The sequence below is a fragment of the Neolamprologus brichardi genome, chromosome 20, assembly GCF_056152115.1.
Source record: "Neolamprologus brichardi isolate AB-2024 chromosome 20, ASM5615211v1, whole genome shotgun sequence".
In the NCBI taxonomy this organism is placed as follows: domain Eukaryota; kingdom Metazoa; phylum Chordata; class Actinopteri; order Cichliformes; family Cichlidae; genus Neolamprologus; species Neolamprologus brichardi.
Genome location: NC_142123.1, coordinates 31260416 through 31278543, shown reverse-complemented (window position 1 = coordinate 31278543; position 18128 = coordinate 31260416). Strand labels below are relative to the sequence as shown.

Sequence of the window (18128 nt, the reverse complement as noted above, 5' to 3'; positions counted from 1 at the left end):
AAAATACAAAATATGAGTAACTGTATTCCGTTACAGTAACCGTTTAAAAAGGTGGTATTTAGAATACAGTTACTTTGTTGAAATAAATGGATTACACGGCGGTACTTCCCTGTTTCATATTGTGGCGGGTCAGGACTGTTTGGGTTTTGTTTGACAGCTACGTTCTGTTGTTCCAGGCGGCAGCGTTACGGTTGCCATGGTTACATGGTGACGCTCTTTCTGTGACTGCGTGTTTCCTGGGTGAGAGAGGCCTTTTTGTTGTTGTTGTTGTGCTAAGCTAATAGGCAGAATGCTACAGGCATAGCCCTAAAAAAAATGTAGCTTCATGGGCAGTGTAGTCCGTGCTGCAGGGAGAATGGACTGCCCGTTATGTGTCTGTGAGCGCAAGGAGGGAGAAGAAAAAAGAGAGTGGAAAAGTAGGAGTTGTCATCAAGCAGAAACGGGAGCTGGAAGCATGTAAATATAATAATAACCACTGCAGCCAGGAAGAGTGCCTGAGGAGCCCAGTTGTAAGTAAGCTATTAAGACTCGACTGTGTTCGTGTTTTCCTCCGAAACAATTTTTTGGAGCAGCCTTTCAACGCCTCTCTCTGTCTCAAAGTTGACCCAGACAACAAAGTAAAGCTATTTTTCAGCTACGAGCCCAACACGGAACCGACGTATTAGCCAGAGGTCCCTTTACTATGATTCGGAGCCGCGGACCTTCAGTAATAGTAATAAATCACAGCAATAGTACATTCATGTAGTTGTAAACAGCATGATAATATATTAAGTAATCCAAAGTATTCAGAATACGTTACTCTCATTGAGTAACATAACGGAATACGTTACAGAATACATTTTGGGGCATGTATTCTGTAATGGAATACATTTTAAAAGTAACCTTCCCAACACTGTTTATACGTATAAACAGTGTTGGGAAACAGACTGTAAACAGACTGTTGTTGTGATTTAGTGCTGTACAGCACTAAATCACAACAACAGTCGCCTCAAGGTGCTTTCTATTCTAAGATAGACCCTACAATAATACATACAGAGAAAAACCCAACAATCATATGACCCCCTATGAACAGCACTTTGGCGACAGTGGGAAAGAAAAAAGGTAGTGAGGTCAGAGCTGCGTGTTCATCCTCGGTGTTTATTTTCCAGTTTAGTTTGAAGAAACACAAATTGAAGTTGGAAAAATGTATCATTGAATTGGAAAACATGTCAAAAAAGCCCAGCTTAATTAAAGGTAAATTGTGTGTGTGTGTGTGTGTGTGTGTGTGTGTGTGTGTGTGTGTGAGCACTGAAAGAATGGATGTTATCAGTCCCTGGTGGAGTTTCCTCTCGGACAGGAAGTGGGCTTCCTCTGCTTCCTGTTTGCCTCTCCTGTGTGTGTGTGTGTGTGTGTGTGTGTGTGTGTGTGTGTGTGTGTGTGTGTGTGTGTGTGTGTGTGTGTGTGGTCCCAGGAGAAGTCTCAAAAGAACAATCAGTGTAGAAAGAGAAAGAACAGGAATGAAGCAGCTGTATCAGAAGCTAAAATAACTCAGAGGCAGAGACACTTAAGGAATAATGGAAAAACCAACGGAAAGAAAGAAGCAATGACAAAAAAGGCAAAGTGAAGCAAAAAATAAATTCAGGAAGAGTGTGACCTGGACCAGGACTGACCCACCACAGGATCAGCACAGAGAAAGACTGAACGACTATGGACTACGAACCAAAGAAATCCAAGAAGGTATTGTAGCGCCTCCTCCACATTTCAGTTTTTGTCTTTTCATTGTTTTTGTGTCATTTGGATGTTGATGACTTAAGCTCATTTTGTCACATATTTTCAAAAGCCACTGACGTTGATGTTTATGCCAAACCAAAGGTCCTTTCAAGTCTCCCTTTAATTAGGCATCTTCACAAGCACAAGCTTAAAGTCAGCTGATTTCAAATGAGTCACAGACACGAGTCGGCTGAGTTTGACTTTGTCTGCCATCGATCAACAGCAAACTATCTTCACTTATCAAGCTTATGTCCTCCTAAAGATGAAAAAGAAGTGATAAAAGACAAGGAACCTTTTTTGTAGTGACACGCATCCAAATGTAAAGATCAAAAACTCACCACTGCAGTGAGGACGGATTTTTTTGGTCTTTGACTGTTATATCACTTATTGTGAAAACATTTTCTCCTGTTTTTATCAATTAAAAACTGTTGCTTTAAAGTTGTGTGATTTCTGCTGACTGTGCAACCAGTTGCCCCTTGCTGATTGTAAAGATATCCTTGATCCATGATCGTGGTGCTAGGTTTGGCTGCTGCGTTGTCAGTATCTTGGCCAGCACAGCAGTTAATCCGTACGTCACTGACACTAAACCAAGGAAAGGTGCTGGGCCTTCCTTCCTTCCTTTTATTTATTCATTTTTTGCAAATAGAATTTGCAATTCAAAACCAGTTAGTCTGCTAACACATGGAAAGCCCAGAGGAGTTCCCCCTAAAGGCCTAAATGTTTGACACCTCATCAATGACCTATGCCCAGATGGCAAACACATCTGGGGATAATCTGAGCCGCTTTTGGCACATTAGACGGTAAACAATGTGAGCCTTGGTGTTTGCAGGTTCAGCTGCTTGGCACAAGGGCACTTGTTGGCACAGGTTTTTCCTTGAGTACTTAAGTGGCCTAATGGTGCAGTAATTTGTACAGCACAATCAAAACAATCAAAACATACCACCCCATGCTCCTCCTCTACACACACCCCTGATTGTGTGGGCCTGACACAAGGCAAAAGCCATGATCCAACCTCACAGAAATATACAGATGCTATTTGAATTCTCTCGTGAGGATAGTCTCCTTCTTCTTCTATTCTACCATCTGTTGCATTCATCCCTAGCTCGTACATCCATACTACAACCAGTAATGATGTTTCTCTAAACCTATTTGGTGTAATGGGGCCATCCGACTGTGACATGAAAGCCAAAAGTTCTCGATTTGGCTGGAATCATTTTTTAAAAACATGTTCTCATTACAAAGTTTACTAAAGCCTGAAATAAGACATTAGAGAGAGAAAGATATGTTTATTTAAAATGAAAAGTTTGGAAAAATACTACGTGAAATCAAAAAGTCTCTAAAGCTAGGTGGGAAATTAATCCCTGCTGTGACCCAGGCAGGTTGTTAGATTGAACACATTCATTACAAATCCAATTATTTCCCTTCTTTTTGTCTCCTCAAAGACACATTGGAAGCAGAAAGAGAACAAAACTCATTATAAGCATCCTCTGTCTTTCTTGTTAAATTCAGCTGACAAAAGAGATGTTCATCAGAAATCTGCCTACACAGAGATCTGCGCTTGTTATAATTCACAGAGAGACAAGACAGGTTTCTGACTCCAAGACAAGCTAATGTCCTCTCTCTGTTCAGTGTGTGTGTGTGTGTGTGTGTTGTATTGTCCACTCTCCTTATGCCTTCTAGCTACAGTTAATGTGTTTGTGTGTGTGTGTCAGTGGGTGTCTAACAGTGTGCGCTGTGTTGTCAGTGAGTCTCAGCAATGAGCTGTCAGAGATCACTGCTCACCTGTCAATCACTGCTGGAACAGCCCAAGGCACATAGTGCGGTAACACACACGCATAAACACACACGCAATTATACCGAGGCATGCATTTACACACAAATGAACCTTCTCAGTGGCTGCAGCTCAAATTCAAACTCAAGACACTGGACTGTGCTCTGGTAATTAGAATCGCAACACTCATTTTCTCACTAAATAAACACTTTGTTGATGATTCAGCTATTTTTAATTGCCATTAGGTCTAAATCATCATCAACGAAGAAAAGTACCTTTACCATAATTTTAGCATTTTTAATCTAATTCACATCAATTTTTTTCATAAAATATATTAAACTTTAACTAAATACACACAAGTAACGCGTTACTGTAATCCAATTACTTTTTTCAAGTAACGAGTAAAGTAAGGGATTACTATTAAAAAAACGGTAATTAGATTACCGTTACTTTCCCGTAGGAACGCTGCGTTACTGCGTTACTAAAACTGTGATTTTTTTGCGAGAATGTCTCATGACAGTGACGTAAGCGAGTGCAACGTTCGTGACAACAGCTGTGTGCAGATCAACAATGGATAATATATAGAGTAAGAGAGAGTATGAGCGTGCAGCGTTTAAAGCGTGGAAGTACTGACCTTACTTTAAGTTTGATTCCATAAAAAGTGACAAAAACATTAGCCTCCCTTGTGCATGGGAAGAAAACTTTTTTACAGCGAAAAAACCCCTAAACTTCCAAACAAGCACCGAGTAGCTACGACGTAATGGGAAACTCACAGAGAAACTCGCGGATTCTTCCACTGACCGCTGCAGCACATCTGCACCAGGGTAAACCTCCGCCTACCCCACTCCTGCTTTGCAGGTGAAAATAGAGCAACAGGACCGCTAGTCTTTGACTTTATTTATTTTCTGCTGTGTTTTATTTGCATCTATTTGAAAGACTGAGTGTAAACATAAAAAATATTTTATTTTTTGTGCTGGAATGTGCAGAAAATAGGTTTAAATGTTAAACAAATTTCTTCAAGTCAGAGAATGTTGCATATAATTAATTTTTTGCTTGATGCATAAAGTTAAAAGATTAAAACTAATAAAACAAGTTTTAAAAAGAGACTTTTCCATTTGATTACATTTTGTATGATGGATTATGCAGAAAAATAAAATTGCGCTGAAAGATCTATCGCTTTATCACCTATTCAGGTTGTAAATCATGTTTTTAAAAAGTAACTAAGTAACTAAGTAATCAATTACTTTTGAAAATAAGTAATCAGTAAAGTAACAGGATTACTTTTTTGGGGAAGTAATCAGTAATTAGTTACTGATTACTTTTTTCAAGTAACTTGACCAACACTGACAGAAACTGGGATGTAGCTTACGTTGTACAGATCCTTGTGGATGATGCTAGAAGAACGGTCATTAAATAAACAGGATCTATCCTCTCGTAATCATAAATATTGGCCAATAAACTCTGAATCCGTTGCTCTAAACATAAACAAACAGAAAACATCTGCGTTTGATGCATAAGGACCACAAAATGAGACACAAGGTTCACGTTGAGCTAAATGCTAATACTGGGAGACTATAAGAAAGGATGGAAGCACTCCAATAGATCGAGGAAGCTGACAAGAATTAGTGAGCTTGCTTTTTCTGGAGGTTTTCTCCCTGTTGATGCCACGTGGTAGCTAATAGAGAATGAAGTGCCCTGAGATGACTTATGTTGTGAACTGAGATCTTTGTTGTTTATCTCATTCTAACACGCTAACATTTGCTTTTGTGCATTTGTAGACGTAAAAATAAGACCTAAAACTCTCACAAAAGCCTCAGGTTTCATATCTCTTCGTGAAGTATTGAGCTATATGATATGTTGACCTTTTTGCTGCTCAGTAAAGATCCAGGAAACATGCTTACTAAATATCATGGCAATCCATCTAAAACTTGTTGAGACATTTCAATAAGAATCACAATGGTGGTGCTACAAGAAAAGGCTGGCGAGCACCAAACTCACAAGTCAAGTTTCATCATCTGGAAACTTGACATGAAGAAAATATTGGACCAATCAATCAAGCAGGTGTTTGTTAAGTGGCAGGTTTGGCCTTCTAGTACAAGTATTAGAATATCCTCTGCACTCAATGGCTGTCGAGGGACTCTTCAATATTTAGCATCCTTGTTTCCCTCTCCTTTAGGCTTTTGTCTCTCCCATTAAGCGGCTGGTCTGGTCCAAATCTGGTCGTAGACAAGTTGATCGAGGAAACATTTATCGCCGCCCGCTGCACACCGTCCCCCTCTACCCACCCGACTACCTCATACACCCCGAGAGACTCATTTTTGACTATGTGGAGAAGGAGGTCAAGGTAGGGCCATGAATAGACCAGGAGAGCGTAAAATACAAGCAACAACATAATATACTTGAATACGCCATGACAAGTTGCTTTTCTTTTGATCTCTCCTCGTAGTTCCTTGGTCACCTGACATGGGTCTCAGTTTCACTGAACCCCTCCAGTCGAGATGAGCTGCTACAGCTACTGGACACAGCCAGGGTTAGTAAAGATTGGATACTGTCAAGGTGATCCGCGAGTACCTGAGTTAAACTGCGTACGCTCTGATGAGACGATGACACTGTCGTCTGACTCGTTCGTGGATCATCTACAACCACGTGTTCCTGTGTGTTTGTCAGTAGCAGCTGAAGGTGCTGCCGCTGAAGACCAGCGTGGACCAGGACTGTATCCTGAGCCTGTCTGCTCGCTGTCTGCTGCTCACCTGGAGAGACAACGAGAAGCTGCTGATGAGAATCCCCACGCATGAGATCGCTGCTGCCTCCTACCTGAGAGATGATGCACTGCACCTCCTGGTCCTCAAGACAGGTGAGAACAAAGGTGGTTACTGAATGGTAGAGGAACAACAATAAAACTTTTTAAATGATGCTTTCAGTTTTTAGTTAGCATTAAAGCATTTGGGGAATTATCATCACATACTGGAATACAGACTTTGTTTGCCCCTCCCTGAGCCTGGAGGTTTCTTCCTGTTAAAAGGGAGTTTTTCCTTCCCACTGTCGCCAGAGTGCTTGATCATAGGGGGTCATATGATTGTTGGGTTTTTCTCTTTATGTATTATTGTAGGGTCTTATAATATAAAGTGCCTTGAGGCGACTGTTGTTTTGAGTTGGTACTGTATAAACAAAATGCAATTGAACTGAAAAGTTTGTTTTCTTGTCTTTTATTTATACAGTGTGTTAGAGAATCTCATAATGAAAATATTTGGTTATCTGCATTTTTTGTCTCCACTGGACAAACTTTCTCCTCTTTTTTCTTTCCCCTCACAAATAATTCAGGATCACAAAAACACATTTTGCCCCTCATGTCCTTACTGCAAGTTCAAAACGCTGATATGTCTCATACTATAATCTAAAGAAAGTCCTGTGAAAACAGAGGAGATGCTGAAAATGTCAGATTTGTTTTGTGTAATTCCACATCTCACAGGTCTAAATGTGGACACTGTGGTTGCCGGGGATGACAGCCTGGACAGGAAAAAGCCAACTGGCATCGACGGGCGACGTCAGACCATGAGCTGCAATGCTGACCCCCGACCTGCCGGGGGTACGATGGAGAGGCGACACACCATCTGTGGAGTTGACTGGAGGCCGTCACTGTCCAGGAGTAACCATGATAAAAACCAGAATGTGGAGCGAGGAGGGGGTGGTGGAGGAAGTGGGGAGAGGGGAGGTGGAGGGAGTTTAGAGAGGAAGAGAGTCGGAGGGAGCTGGGAGAGGAGGCAGCCAACATGCAAAACAGGAGGGAGCTGGGAGAACCGCAGGGCAAGACCCATGAGCGGGAACTGGGGCGTGGGAGTAGGTGGAGGTGGTGGTGGGAGCTGGGAGAGGAGGCACGGAGGAGGGGGTGGAGGTGGTGGTGGAGGAGGGAGCTGGGAGAGAAGGGGAGGGATTGGTGGAGGGAGCTGGGAACGGAGGCAAGCGTGCACGGGGAGCTGGGAAAGGGGGAAGAGCTACGGCAGCTGGGAGAGGAGGAACCACAACCCACTGGAGCCTACGCCCTGCCCCGACGCCTACTGCAACCTGGTCATCCTGGCTGTGGAGAACAGGGTGGGTCAGACGCGCTTCAAAAAATGAGAAATACTTGACTTAATTTAAATTACAGCTTTCAGAAGTTGTGCTTGGGGACCTCATTTTGTGATTTGTTTATAATCTGTGTTTGACTTACAAGGCTGGGGCATGCGTCTCCTGGCTGTCTGTGAGTTAATGTGCGAGTTAACGTCCCTCCATGACTAGATCATCAAATTACAGACACCAGGACACCTGTTTGGTGGGACCTGGCCAAGATCATTTGATTATCAGGGTCTTTCATCAATAATTAGACGTAGCATACACAAATGTCAACGTACATGCACACAGAACCGCTCTAATAAGAGAGCTCACTTACAGCTATAAAATAACTGAATAAAACGAACCAGCCAGCTCATTTTCATATTTTACAAGGATAACATCACATTTAAAACTTTAAAATACACAAGTGCGCACATGCACACACCCACACCTGTTGTTGTCTTGACTGTCTCTTCCTTTGAACACCTGTCAGGACCTCTTCTCCCCATTTATCTGTTGCACTTGCAGCAGAGTGCAGAAGCAATAGTTCATACCCAAGCAGACCTCATTGAGTTTTTCTGACAATCACACTGTGACCTGTTAGAAAAAGACTGTCAGTAATAATAATAATGATAATAATAATAATAATAATAATGATAATAATGATAATAATGATAATAATGATAATAATAATAATAATAATAATAATAATAATGATAATAATAAATATTTCCAGTGGAGAGTGAATTAATTTATGTAAATTTCACTCTTATTAAAACGATAACAAATGAGTGGGTCTCTCTGCTGCTGGATCTCTGCCACTGATGGTGAATTTTAATTGAACAACAATTTCGGGTCATAAAACAAACAGCTCAGTTTATGATTGCTGCTACAGCTAACCCTAACAGATTAGCTAGCTTGTGATCTTGCTGAAGGCCATTTTAAAGGTAAATACAATGAAACAAAATGCATACAAAATGAATAAATACATACAAAAATTTAAATAAATAAAAAGTACATTATTTTTCCTGTTTTCTTCTGCTCACCTCATCTGGTTTCATTCATTTTGCCTGTACTGCCAGCTGAGTTGGAGATAGACTACTACCCAAAGTTGTGCAGGGGAAAAAGGGTTAGGTGAAATAATACATGAGTTGTCAAGGATACTGGTGATATGTTGTTGATACCTATCAAAAATGTATAGCTTCATGGTGCCTGCAGCTCAGGTGGTAGAGCAGGTCACCTACTAACCAGAAGGTTGGTGGTTTGATCCCAGTCAGTCATCCATCGGAGTTTGATGGGAAGCACGTAGAAGAAAGTGCTGGTGTGAATGTAGAAGTTGTGTAATGTGCTTTGAGTGCTCAGAGTACAAACGTGCTATATAAGAACCAATTAATTTACCATGATCTAGTTTGAGACAGTAAAATTCTGGCATTTTGTTTCACTTGCCTTTATGACCCTCAGCTGTGGTCAAATACCCACAATGCCCACTGAATAATCTTCTTTCTGAAAGCTGTGGGCCACTGTGCTTTTTGAGTTCAGTGGTTTGAGTTTAGTTTGCCTGCTCTTCTTGTTTTCAGCCCACCTCAGGTCAGACACCTGAGACGAACACGATTCTTACAAGTCATCCCAAACCACATCTTCCCCAAATAAAAGACACAAAAGCAGCCCGGGAGAATCATCATTCCTTAAACTCCGGCTATGAGGGCCTGACCCAGGCAAACGCAAAAGACGATGAAGGAGTAAATCATGAAAGGAATGTCATAAGAAGCTATAATAGCCTCAATTAATAGAAAAAAATCATAAGAATGTATGAAATTTAATGCCCGCTCCCCCGTGCTCAAGCCAACCCTGCCAGTGTGTGTGTATATTTATATGGCTGGTTTTATTATGACGCTAATAAAACCAACAAGCCAAAACATGTTAGCCTAGCATGGGAGGTGAAAAAAAGAAGCTCTGACAGGAAATAAAATGAAATGCAAAGCATTGTTTAATTAGGGGTCTCTAACCATTTGCCTCACATGCTGAAACAGTGGAAAGTAGGGCGACACTGATGAGGACACACATTCATCGGCACACACACAAACAGTGATAGTGAGACTCTGCAGTCTTACATAACCTGGATCATTACATCACACTTACAGCAGAATTGCTTTGTCATTGCATGTGTGTGTGCGGTGACAGGGTTCCTCTGTCACTGTTAACCTCTTCTCCCGAGTAATAATTTGTTTTGCCTCGGCAGCAGCAGGGTGTCATTGTTTAACTGGCTCAAATGACGCTAACAGCCTCCAGCCGTGTGTTTTATCACATCAGTGGACTCCTGGCTCTGCTTTCAGTGGTTGCTGGTTTATATCCTGACACTTGTGTGCCTTTGAACACACTTACTTATGCGACTGCTGCACTGAAACTGGAATTTGCTGAGCGCAAAAGTGATTGAAGGGTAACTCAAGGTTTAAAAGATGTTGTGTTTGATTGATGTGTTTGCTAATTCAGCCTGACAGCGGCCTCTGTGTGTTTGAATGTGCGTGCAGGATGCTGCAGAGGAGTACTGTTCCCTCATCTGTCAGATGTTCCAGATCATTTACGGCCATCAGACCATCGAATGTGTTGACAGGGCGGGCTTTCACTACACCATGCCGGACCGCTATTGGCTGCAAGGGAGTAAGTAATGCTGCTATATAAATCTCCTGTACTGTACCCATCTCCCCATAAATTTGCTAATTTTCTTCCTCCCCAGAGGATGAACCATTATGATTTTAATCACCGTTTTCAGGATTTGAGCAAAACATAATTTGTACTGTTTTATTTGCTTTTTTTTTTGGTTATTTTTTGAATTTATTGATCAACACTGCAGCCTCTGTGGAGATTTAAAGGCTAACTACTGTCTTGGGCAGGTGAATAGTAGAAAGCTTATTAAATGCTTCTGTGTCTCTGCACAGGTGACAGCTGTCTGACGGACATGTCTTACAGTTATGATCCCGAGTTTAGCTGCTGCAGCTCATAGTAAGTAACACGCTGCACCACTGCTTCTGTGAGACAGAGTCATTTAACCTCACAAAGTCAAAAAGGTTTTAAAAACTACTTTTACCAGGTAAAATATTCACACTCCTGCAGTTGACGTTTTTAGTCGTGATTATCACAGGTTTTCAGGACAGCAGGTCTGTTTGTTTATGAGAGGTTTTATTCTGATGTCCTGAATACAAACCGAACGATGACAGACTGATGACCTGCCCAGGGTGGACCCCAGCTGTCGGCCTGTGATGGCTCCTGTGACCCTGAACTGGATAAGTGATGAAGATAATAATTGGTTTAAATAGTTTAAATATGAAAGAAAAATTGTATTTTAGTATTTATATTTAAACTCCCTTCATCCAGCATGCATTCTTACAGCACTTTATTCTTTGTAGATTAAGTACTTGATGTGAAACGTACATGGATGGATGCAATGGGGACAGTATTTGGGGTTCATTGTCTTGAGGACTCTTTGCTATGTCAACTACCAGTTATAAGCCTTGTAATGTTGAATGGTACTCTGTTGGTTTACAATGTCTAACATGAAAATAAATAAAAACAACAACATTTTACTGTCAACTCCATTAAAAGCCCAGATAACTACATTAATTAATGTGCTAGAATCCCATAAGAATGATGCTTTATAGACACTAAGTTTTATAAATAGCTACTGTAACAAACCATGTAAGACCATGTAAGAATGGTTATTAGATGCTTTGGTGTGAACTATAACCGGCACAGAAGCATCGCATCAACTCAGTGAACAATTGGCAGCTTATCAGTAGCTGCTGTGATGTGATTATTGTCTATCAGTAATCCTCTCCCTCTCTCGCTCGCTCGCTCTTCTTCTGTCTTTCAGTGATGGTTCCCAAGATGCCTTCGATCTCTACTACAGTGAGACATACAGCGAGAGTTCATCCATCTCTCTGCAGGACTCCCATCGTAGTCTGGCATCAGTCAGTGATGCAGGAGACAGTAACCCTGGCCTGCTGCTCATGCAGGAGTACATGATCACTGTGAGTGTTTGTAGTGACCGCTGCTCAGCAGTCTCACCCACAGCACGTGAAACTGGCTCTTCATAGAGATTTGTATATTTTGAATTTGGTTTGCATTATGCCACGCGACACTATATAAACTAATAAAACTGTTGAATGAGAAGTCTGAACATTGCAATAAAATAATTGTGTTTGCACAAGTCAAACAGATTCTCCTGTTCACACACGGATGTGCTGCAGACAGGACAGTGTGTAGATATTATTCCTCTATGTCGTTACAGTGTGTAAACAGATCATTTTTAGAGCGATGAAACTAGATGTAAAATTATTAACAAAGTACTTAGAAGAGGTCGTGATTACACTGCATTATTGCCACAAATGGGAAAATTCAACGAACAAGAAATGTTACCTGCTTGTTTGCATCATCATCTTAGTCTCCTTTTATGTGTGTGTGTAGCTGCGTAACAAGCTGGCTCCAGTGGAGCTGCAGAAGTTTGCAGTGTTGCTGAGAGAATACAGACTGGGATCAAACATCGACTACTTCTGCTCTGAGTTGCTGCAACTGTACGGAGACAACCGCAAGTTCCTGCTGCTGGGTGAGAGATGTACAGATAGAGTGGAACAGAGAGAGAGAGAGAGAGCTCATTAACTTACTGAAACCCTGTGGCATACCACAACCTACTATCCATACTATGTTTGTGGTAGTGTTGCAGGGGAAGCAGAGTCTGTATATTCATGTGTGCGTGTGCATGTGTGAGTACTCTTGGTGTGTGTTTACTGCAGTCTGCGTAAACCACAGCTTCCTGTTTCTGAGTGAGAGAGAAAGGAGGATAGTATCATGTTTTCCTCCACACACCCTGTTAATCCTCAGCGTGCTGTATAATCATCATTATGAAAGATTTAGTGGTGGAAGAAGAAGAAATCCGACAAAATGAAAACTGGCTGAGGAGTCGTCACGCCTGCATTTTAAATAACGTCGAAAAGCTGTTTCTATTGAACTCTACTGTGTTTAATATTAATACATAGTTATTAACTATTAATAATATGAATTAATTGCGAGAGTTTATGAATTTAAGACATCTAAAAGATCATTTACTTGTGCATCTGATACATTTTTACATAATAAAATAGTAAATTCAGAAAATCCTGATATGAACTCTGCTCTTCTACATCCATTAAAACATGCAAAGAAGAGTAAAATATAATGAAGCTACAGTGAGGTCCATAATTTGTTGGACAGACTTTAATTTTGACTAAACAATTGATTGAAGTGCAGACTTTCATTTTTAATTCAGGAGGTTAAACAAAAGTTTTGCATTTACTCTTCAGGAGTTACAGATATTTTTATACACAGTAATATATTTAAATATAAAGATTACTTTTAATATGAAAATCTGTTGCTGTGGGTGTAAAAAGCTCACGCCAGCTGTCCAGCACGGTGGTGGAGGGTGATGACCTGGGCTTTTTTTTTACAGTCATTGAATCAACCATGAACTCCTCTCTGTATAACAAAGTATTCTTAAGCCATATGTGATGCCATCTGTCTGTCTGCTCTAATTTTTTATTTTTTTTTTAAATTGACAACTTATTACTTTTACTTCTTACACTGGTTTGTTCTTTTCTTTTACTGGTTAGTTTGCAGTTCTGTGGGGAAGATTACAATAATGCACTATGTTGGGCTGGTGCAATACAGGGTGTGGTGCTCACAGTCAGTGGAGCAAGGAATCATCAGCTTAAACTTAAGCTACGCCAAGATTCTGACATGCAATACTGCACAGTGGCACTGTGGTTAGTACTAAAGGTTCAAGGGTAAAACTTGTTTCTTTCCAGGTGCTCCAACTTTCTCCCAAAAGCATTTTTGGAATTTTAATTGGTGATTGTAAATTAGAGACGGGACAAGCACCATCTACCCTGTGTTTTGTCCAAAGGTCCCACGAGCCTGATAAAGAGTAACCAGCTTATAAAACCACAATAAAACTGTGAGAACATTAAAATAACTAAATAAATAAGAATGACATAAATTTGCAGGATTGTAATTGGAAAGCATGTGAAAAAGGTTATCATGAAACCCTTTTATAATGTTTTTGAAGATTGTTACATAATTGTTAGAGAATGTTTTGGGAACAAAGTAACAATTTACTGCTGAAACATTACAAAAACCCTGAATTCTAATGTCCTCAGAAGGTTTGTAGACCAAAGACAGATTCCAGCCACCGTTTAGCTGCCTTTGCTCTGTAAAAATCAAAGAAATCAGAAAATTTGTAACATTTTAAAAAATAATAATTTGCCAGCACACTGCGTTAAAAAAACTGCTGTATTTTGCAATATTGTGTAGTTGGTATAGGCCTATTGTGTTTCCTCAGAGTCCGTCATTTGATTGTTTGTCCTTCGTGTTCCAGGGATGCGTCCATTTATCCCAGACAAGGATGTCGGGGCATTTGAGAGTTTCCTGGAAAGCATTGGGATCCGGGAGGGTGGGATTTTAACTGACAGCTTTGGACGTATCAAACGCAGCATGAGCAACATGTCTGCCACCGCCGTGAGAGGGTATGTAGATGTGGTAGTGCAGACTGATATGATCTCAACACATGCTTTTATCATATAAAATTACAGTCAAAACATAAATGTGAGTTTTTCAGACCTTTTCTGTTTATTTTCTGTTTTTCCCAGCAGGTATGATAATTGCTCTCTAGCCTCAGGATCTCAGGAATTCAACCGACGCATCACTGACATTACCCATGACATCGAAGCACTCGGTTTCCAGGACACGCACGATGACATTGAGGAGGAAGACTACTACCTCTGATGGAGCGACAAACTGAAGGAATTTAGACAGTCTTTCAACTGTGACTCTGCCCTACTGCCTCATAACAAGCTCGAAACATCCACAGACTATAAATATAAATATTCTGACAGTCCCTGCCTTTTTTATTTTCACATTTTCGATTGAAATTCAAGCTCTGAGGACTGAAAAAAAGAGTAAACAACATGAGAGAAATGCACAGTTTGTTAACTGAAATCCTTAATTCAGAATAAGAAACTCAACAATTAATTATTTTATTATTATTTTTCCTTTAAATTTTGTTTGGCACTAATGTGTTTTCAACCAATGGAGTGTGCTTCCTTGCAAAACAATGCACATAGCCACTGTCTGATTTTGAAATTTTCTTTTGAAGCACAAGTGACACATATTTCAATAAAAGAGTCAAGTACAAGTGCAAATACATTATATTACGACATAATCACAGAGGTTAAAGGTGTGCGCATGTGCGTTGTGTGTTTTTATTTTTACACGTTCAATAACTTGACAGGAAATGCCTAAATAAAACATAAAAGTAATAAAACATAAAAGTAATGAAACATAATTTGAGCTGTGTTGTCCTGTGAAAGTTTAGATGGAAAATCAAAATGGAAACAAAACATTGAAAAAATATCATTTTTCCTTAAATGTGATATTTAGCATTCAAACATATCAGTCACCATTCTTCACACAGAGACACTGTAGTATTATTTTCCGATGGGAGTGTAATATCCACATGTCACCACAGGGAGGCATGGCAGGATTCAAAAAGAAAAAACTTGATTTCCACCACTGGATCTCAAATAGACAGAAACAGATAGATTTGTCTCCGTCCCAACGGTGCATTGACCTATTATCATGGCAGCAGCATCATGACCTTCCCATGGTACACTGCTTCCCTCCCCTCCAGCCCTCTATGCCAGCCTCACTTAGCATCAGAGCCCAAGAGAGTCAGTACACCCGTGAGCCTCACCCGAGTGACTTAGTCTCATTATGTAAGAGAACAAAGCTGCCTGCATTTATTTGTAACTTTATTTTCATCAGAAGCGAGACACAGTCCTCTAAACGCATCATCGTTAGCCAAAAGGCTGATTTTGATCTCTTGAGAATGAACAAATGGAAGAGCGGCGCTGCGAACGGCTCTGCAGAAAAGTGCTTTAAAAATATGAATTCATGGAGAGTCCTGGATGTTCTAGAAGCAGAGAGGAGAAAAGAGGTGTTTACAGTTTTCCATCTAATATAGAAAACCCCACAAAATATCTTGTGACTAAGATTCTTCACACTTGACAAGACTAACAAATAATGAAAGGCTTTCTTTTCTGTTCATGCTTTTCCAAGCTCCTTCTTCATTTTCCAGTTACTTCTTGACCCACATCTAAAGTCAGAGGTCGAGATTACAGTTTCTGTGTCTTGAAACTTGGTATGTGAGGATGATACCAGGAAAAGCAATTAGATAATGTTCAGTTCTATTATGAGAACTGAAGATAAATTATGTTGAGCTAAGCCTGTAGGAAATAAATGCAAGGCAAAGTGTGTGTGTGTGTGTGTGTGTGTGTGTGTGTGTGTGTGTGTGTGTGTGTGTGTGTATAAACTCAATCCTCATCATCAGATTACAGCTCTGTAATCTCTGGAATCATCCATGTGGTAACGTTTACTAACATATCATAATGTCATCTTTCTTTCTACGCACACAAACACACACACACACACACACACACACACACACACATACACACACAATCCCTCTTCCAGTGTCATATGAAAAACACTGGGTAATCCTGGGTTCGTGCTTTCTAACTATAGACGAGTCCCTCAAATCCAAAAGATATGTTTAGGTTTTTGTTAGTAACTAAATTTGCTGGCTTAAAAAAAGGATTTCGTGTTAGATTATTAATTTAAAGGCCCAATTTATTATTAGTTTTTGAAACAGCTGTTTTATCTCTTTGTCTTATTTAAACTAAATGTGTGCCACTTTGATGAAAACAAACTATCAAGCTATCAAGACAGGCTTTAGAAACAACTGCTGAACTTTATTTCCAAAATAGCTGTGTATTGTGTGAAGAAATATCAACATTAAAGTTACATTTCAAAGTTACTTTTATGTCGTCCACACATTTACGGACACATTCATTAATATTTGGTGAAATTCCCTCCACCAGTAGCCATCAACAAGATTCTGGAATAATTCCAGCTTTATATTTAAACACTCTTCCTGACAGACTTTATTTAAATTGGTTGGTTTGGTGCATTTTAAAATTTGGAAATTTAAAATAGGGCTGAATTCTGGGATTTGGGAAGTCCATCCCAGCAGCTTAATGATAGCCTGCTTTATCCATAAAGTTTTGATGTGTGTCAGGGATCATTGTCCTGTTAGAACACCCAACAGTGTCCAAGTTTTCACTGTCTAACTAACTAATCGGAGGTGAAGTTGCATATTTTGGAGGACGTTGTCGTAATTTTTTATTATTTCATCCTTTTTGTGCAGAGCATCAGTGACATTGGCGGCTAAACAGCTGACATCTGGTAGAGTGTTCTGAGGTTTGAAAGTCTCACCCTGACTCCTCTAAACATCCCTCGTGTCATTGTGGCCAAATATTTCCATATTTGTCTCATCTGACCATAAAATCTTCCTCCAGAGAACATTTGGCTTGTCCATGCGGGTAGCTGAAAATCTGGGTTACCTCTAACCAGTTTTCACTCATCTGATGGTGACAGTTTATGTCTTCTTTCAGACCTCTGCAAATCTGTGACACATCTGAATATGTTGTATTTTGTGTACTTGTTGAAACTGACGATCTGCAGTTGTTTATGAACGGCTTCAAAAGACCTTCAAACGTATATACATCTACAAATCTGAGAAAATGTTATAATAATAATAATTTATCTTAAATTGCTGTATGGATGAAAATAAAATGTAGCTTAAAAAGGTTCATATTTATTTTATATGTTACTTTAAAAATGCAGGAAGGTGATCTGGTGGCTCTAGTTTGCTGCTGAAGGAGTTGTGCTGTATAATTTTGAGCCACTTGTCCCTTAGAAGGAAGGTACTCTGTAAATCAATGCAAAACTGTTCACCTTTATGATGAAAGATCTCTCTCCTGATGTGGTCCATTCCAGGATAACAGTGTCTCGATCTATATGGAAGGAGCCATCACAGAATAGGTTGACAAGAAAGAAAAGGATGTGAATTGTCTGCTAAGGCCTTCACTGTAATCATATCTCAACTCAGCTGAAGACCTAAGGAAGATTTTGAACATATTACACAAAACTCACCACCAGCATCTCGACTTTTACATTGTTTTATTTCCATTAGTCCTAAGAATGCAAAGAGAATCAATTCCAAGACCCACTGAAGCACTCGTGGCACACATTAAAACCCCGTATATTAGTTCTTTAATGTGTCACCTGTTTGTGCAGACACATAAGAATAGAAAGAACACTTTAAAGGAGAGACTGAAAAAACAACACTGTACACTGCAGTTTGGTGCACGCCCTATCATAAACAAACTTACAGCATATTTTGGCTTTTTTACAAGCCCTAATGTGAAGCTTTAGAGTTTCGAATAATTGTTTTTGTATATAACATGACATCAAGCAATTGCAACAAGAATTTCCAGCGAAATGGAGCTGAGTTAAAATGACATCAGCTTTGGATCTCCATCCTGTTATTGTTCTAACTCAGCTGGAAGGTCGGTTGCAGTTCATCGGTTGCTCT

At 40.0% G+C, this 18128-nt stretch overlaps 1 protein-coding gene across 3 annotated transcripts; it reads left to right on the top strand.

Annotated features, from left to right (window-relative positions):
• Window positions 1–290: 290 nt before the first annotated feature.
• ccm2l (CCM2 like scaffold protein) lies at window positions 291–14828 on the top strand. Of its 3 annotated transcripts, XM_087834103.1 has the most exons (12): window positions 291–509; window positions 1295–1716; window positions 5697–5864; window positions 5967–6050; window positions 6191–6374; window positions 6990–7609; window positions 10138–10267; window positions 10546–10609; window positions 11478–11634; window positions 12071–12209; window positions 14013–14160; window positions 14284–14828. In XM_087834103.1, exons 2-12 carry the CDS (start codon window positions 1687–1689, stop codon window positions 14417–14419), a joined length of 1860 nt encoding a protein of 619 aa, XP_087690229.1. In that variant the 5' UTR covers window positions 291–509; window positions 1295–1686; the 3' UTR covers window positions 14420–14828. The 3 variants fall into 3 exon arrangements, with proteins under 3 accessions (XP_087690229.1, XP_006803767.1, XP_006803766.1); XM_006803704.2 differs by having other exon boundaries at window positions 291–1716; window positions 14287–14828; XM_006803703.2 differs by having other exon boundaries at window positions 291–1716.
• The last annotated feature ends 3300 nt before the right edge of the window (window positions 14829–18128 follow it).

Coding starts and splice junctions, on each gene's coding strand:
- ccm2l (XM_087834103.1), top strand. CDS start 1,687: ATGGACTACGAACCAAAGAAATCCAAGAAG. Junction 6,051..6,190: donor AGCTACTGGACACAGCCAGG/GTTAGTAAAGAT, acceptor GTTTGTCAGTAG/CAGCTGAAGGTGCTGCCGCT. Junction 10,610..11,477: donor TTTAGCTGCTGCAGCTCATA/GTAAGTAACACG, acceptor TCTGTCTTTCAG/TGATGGTTCCCAAGATGCCT.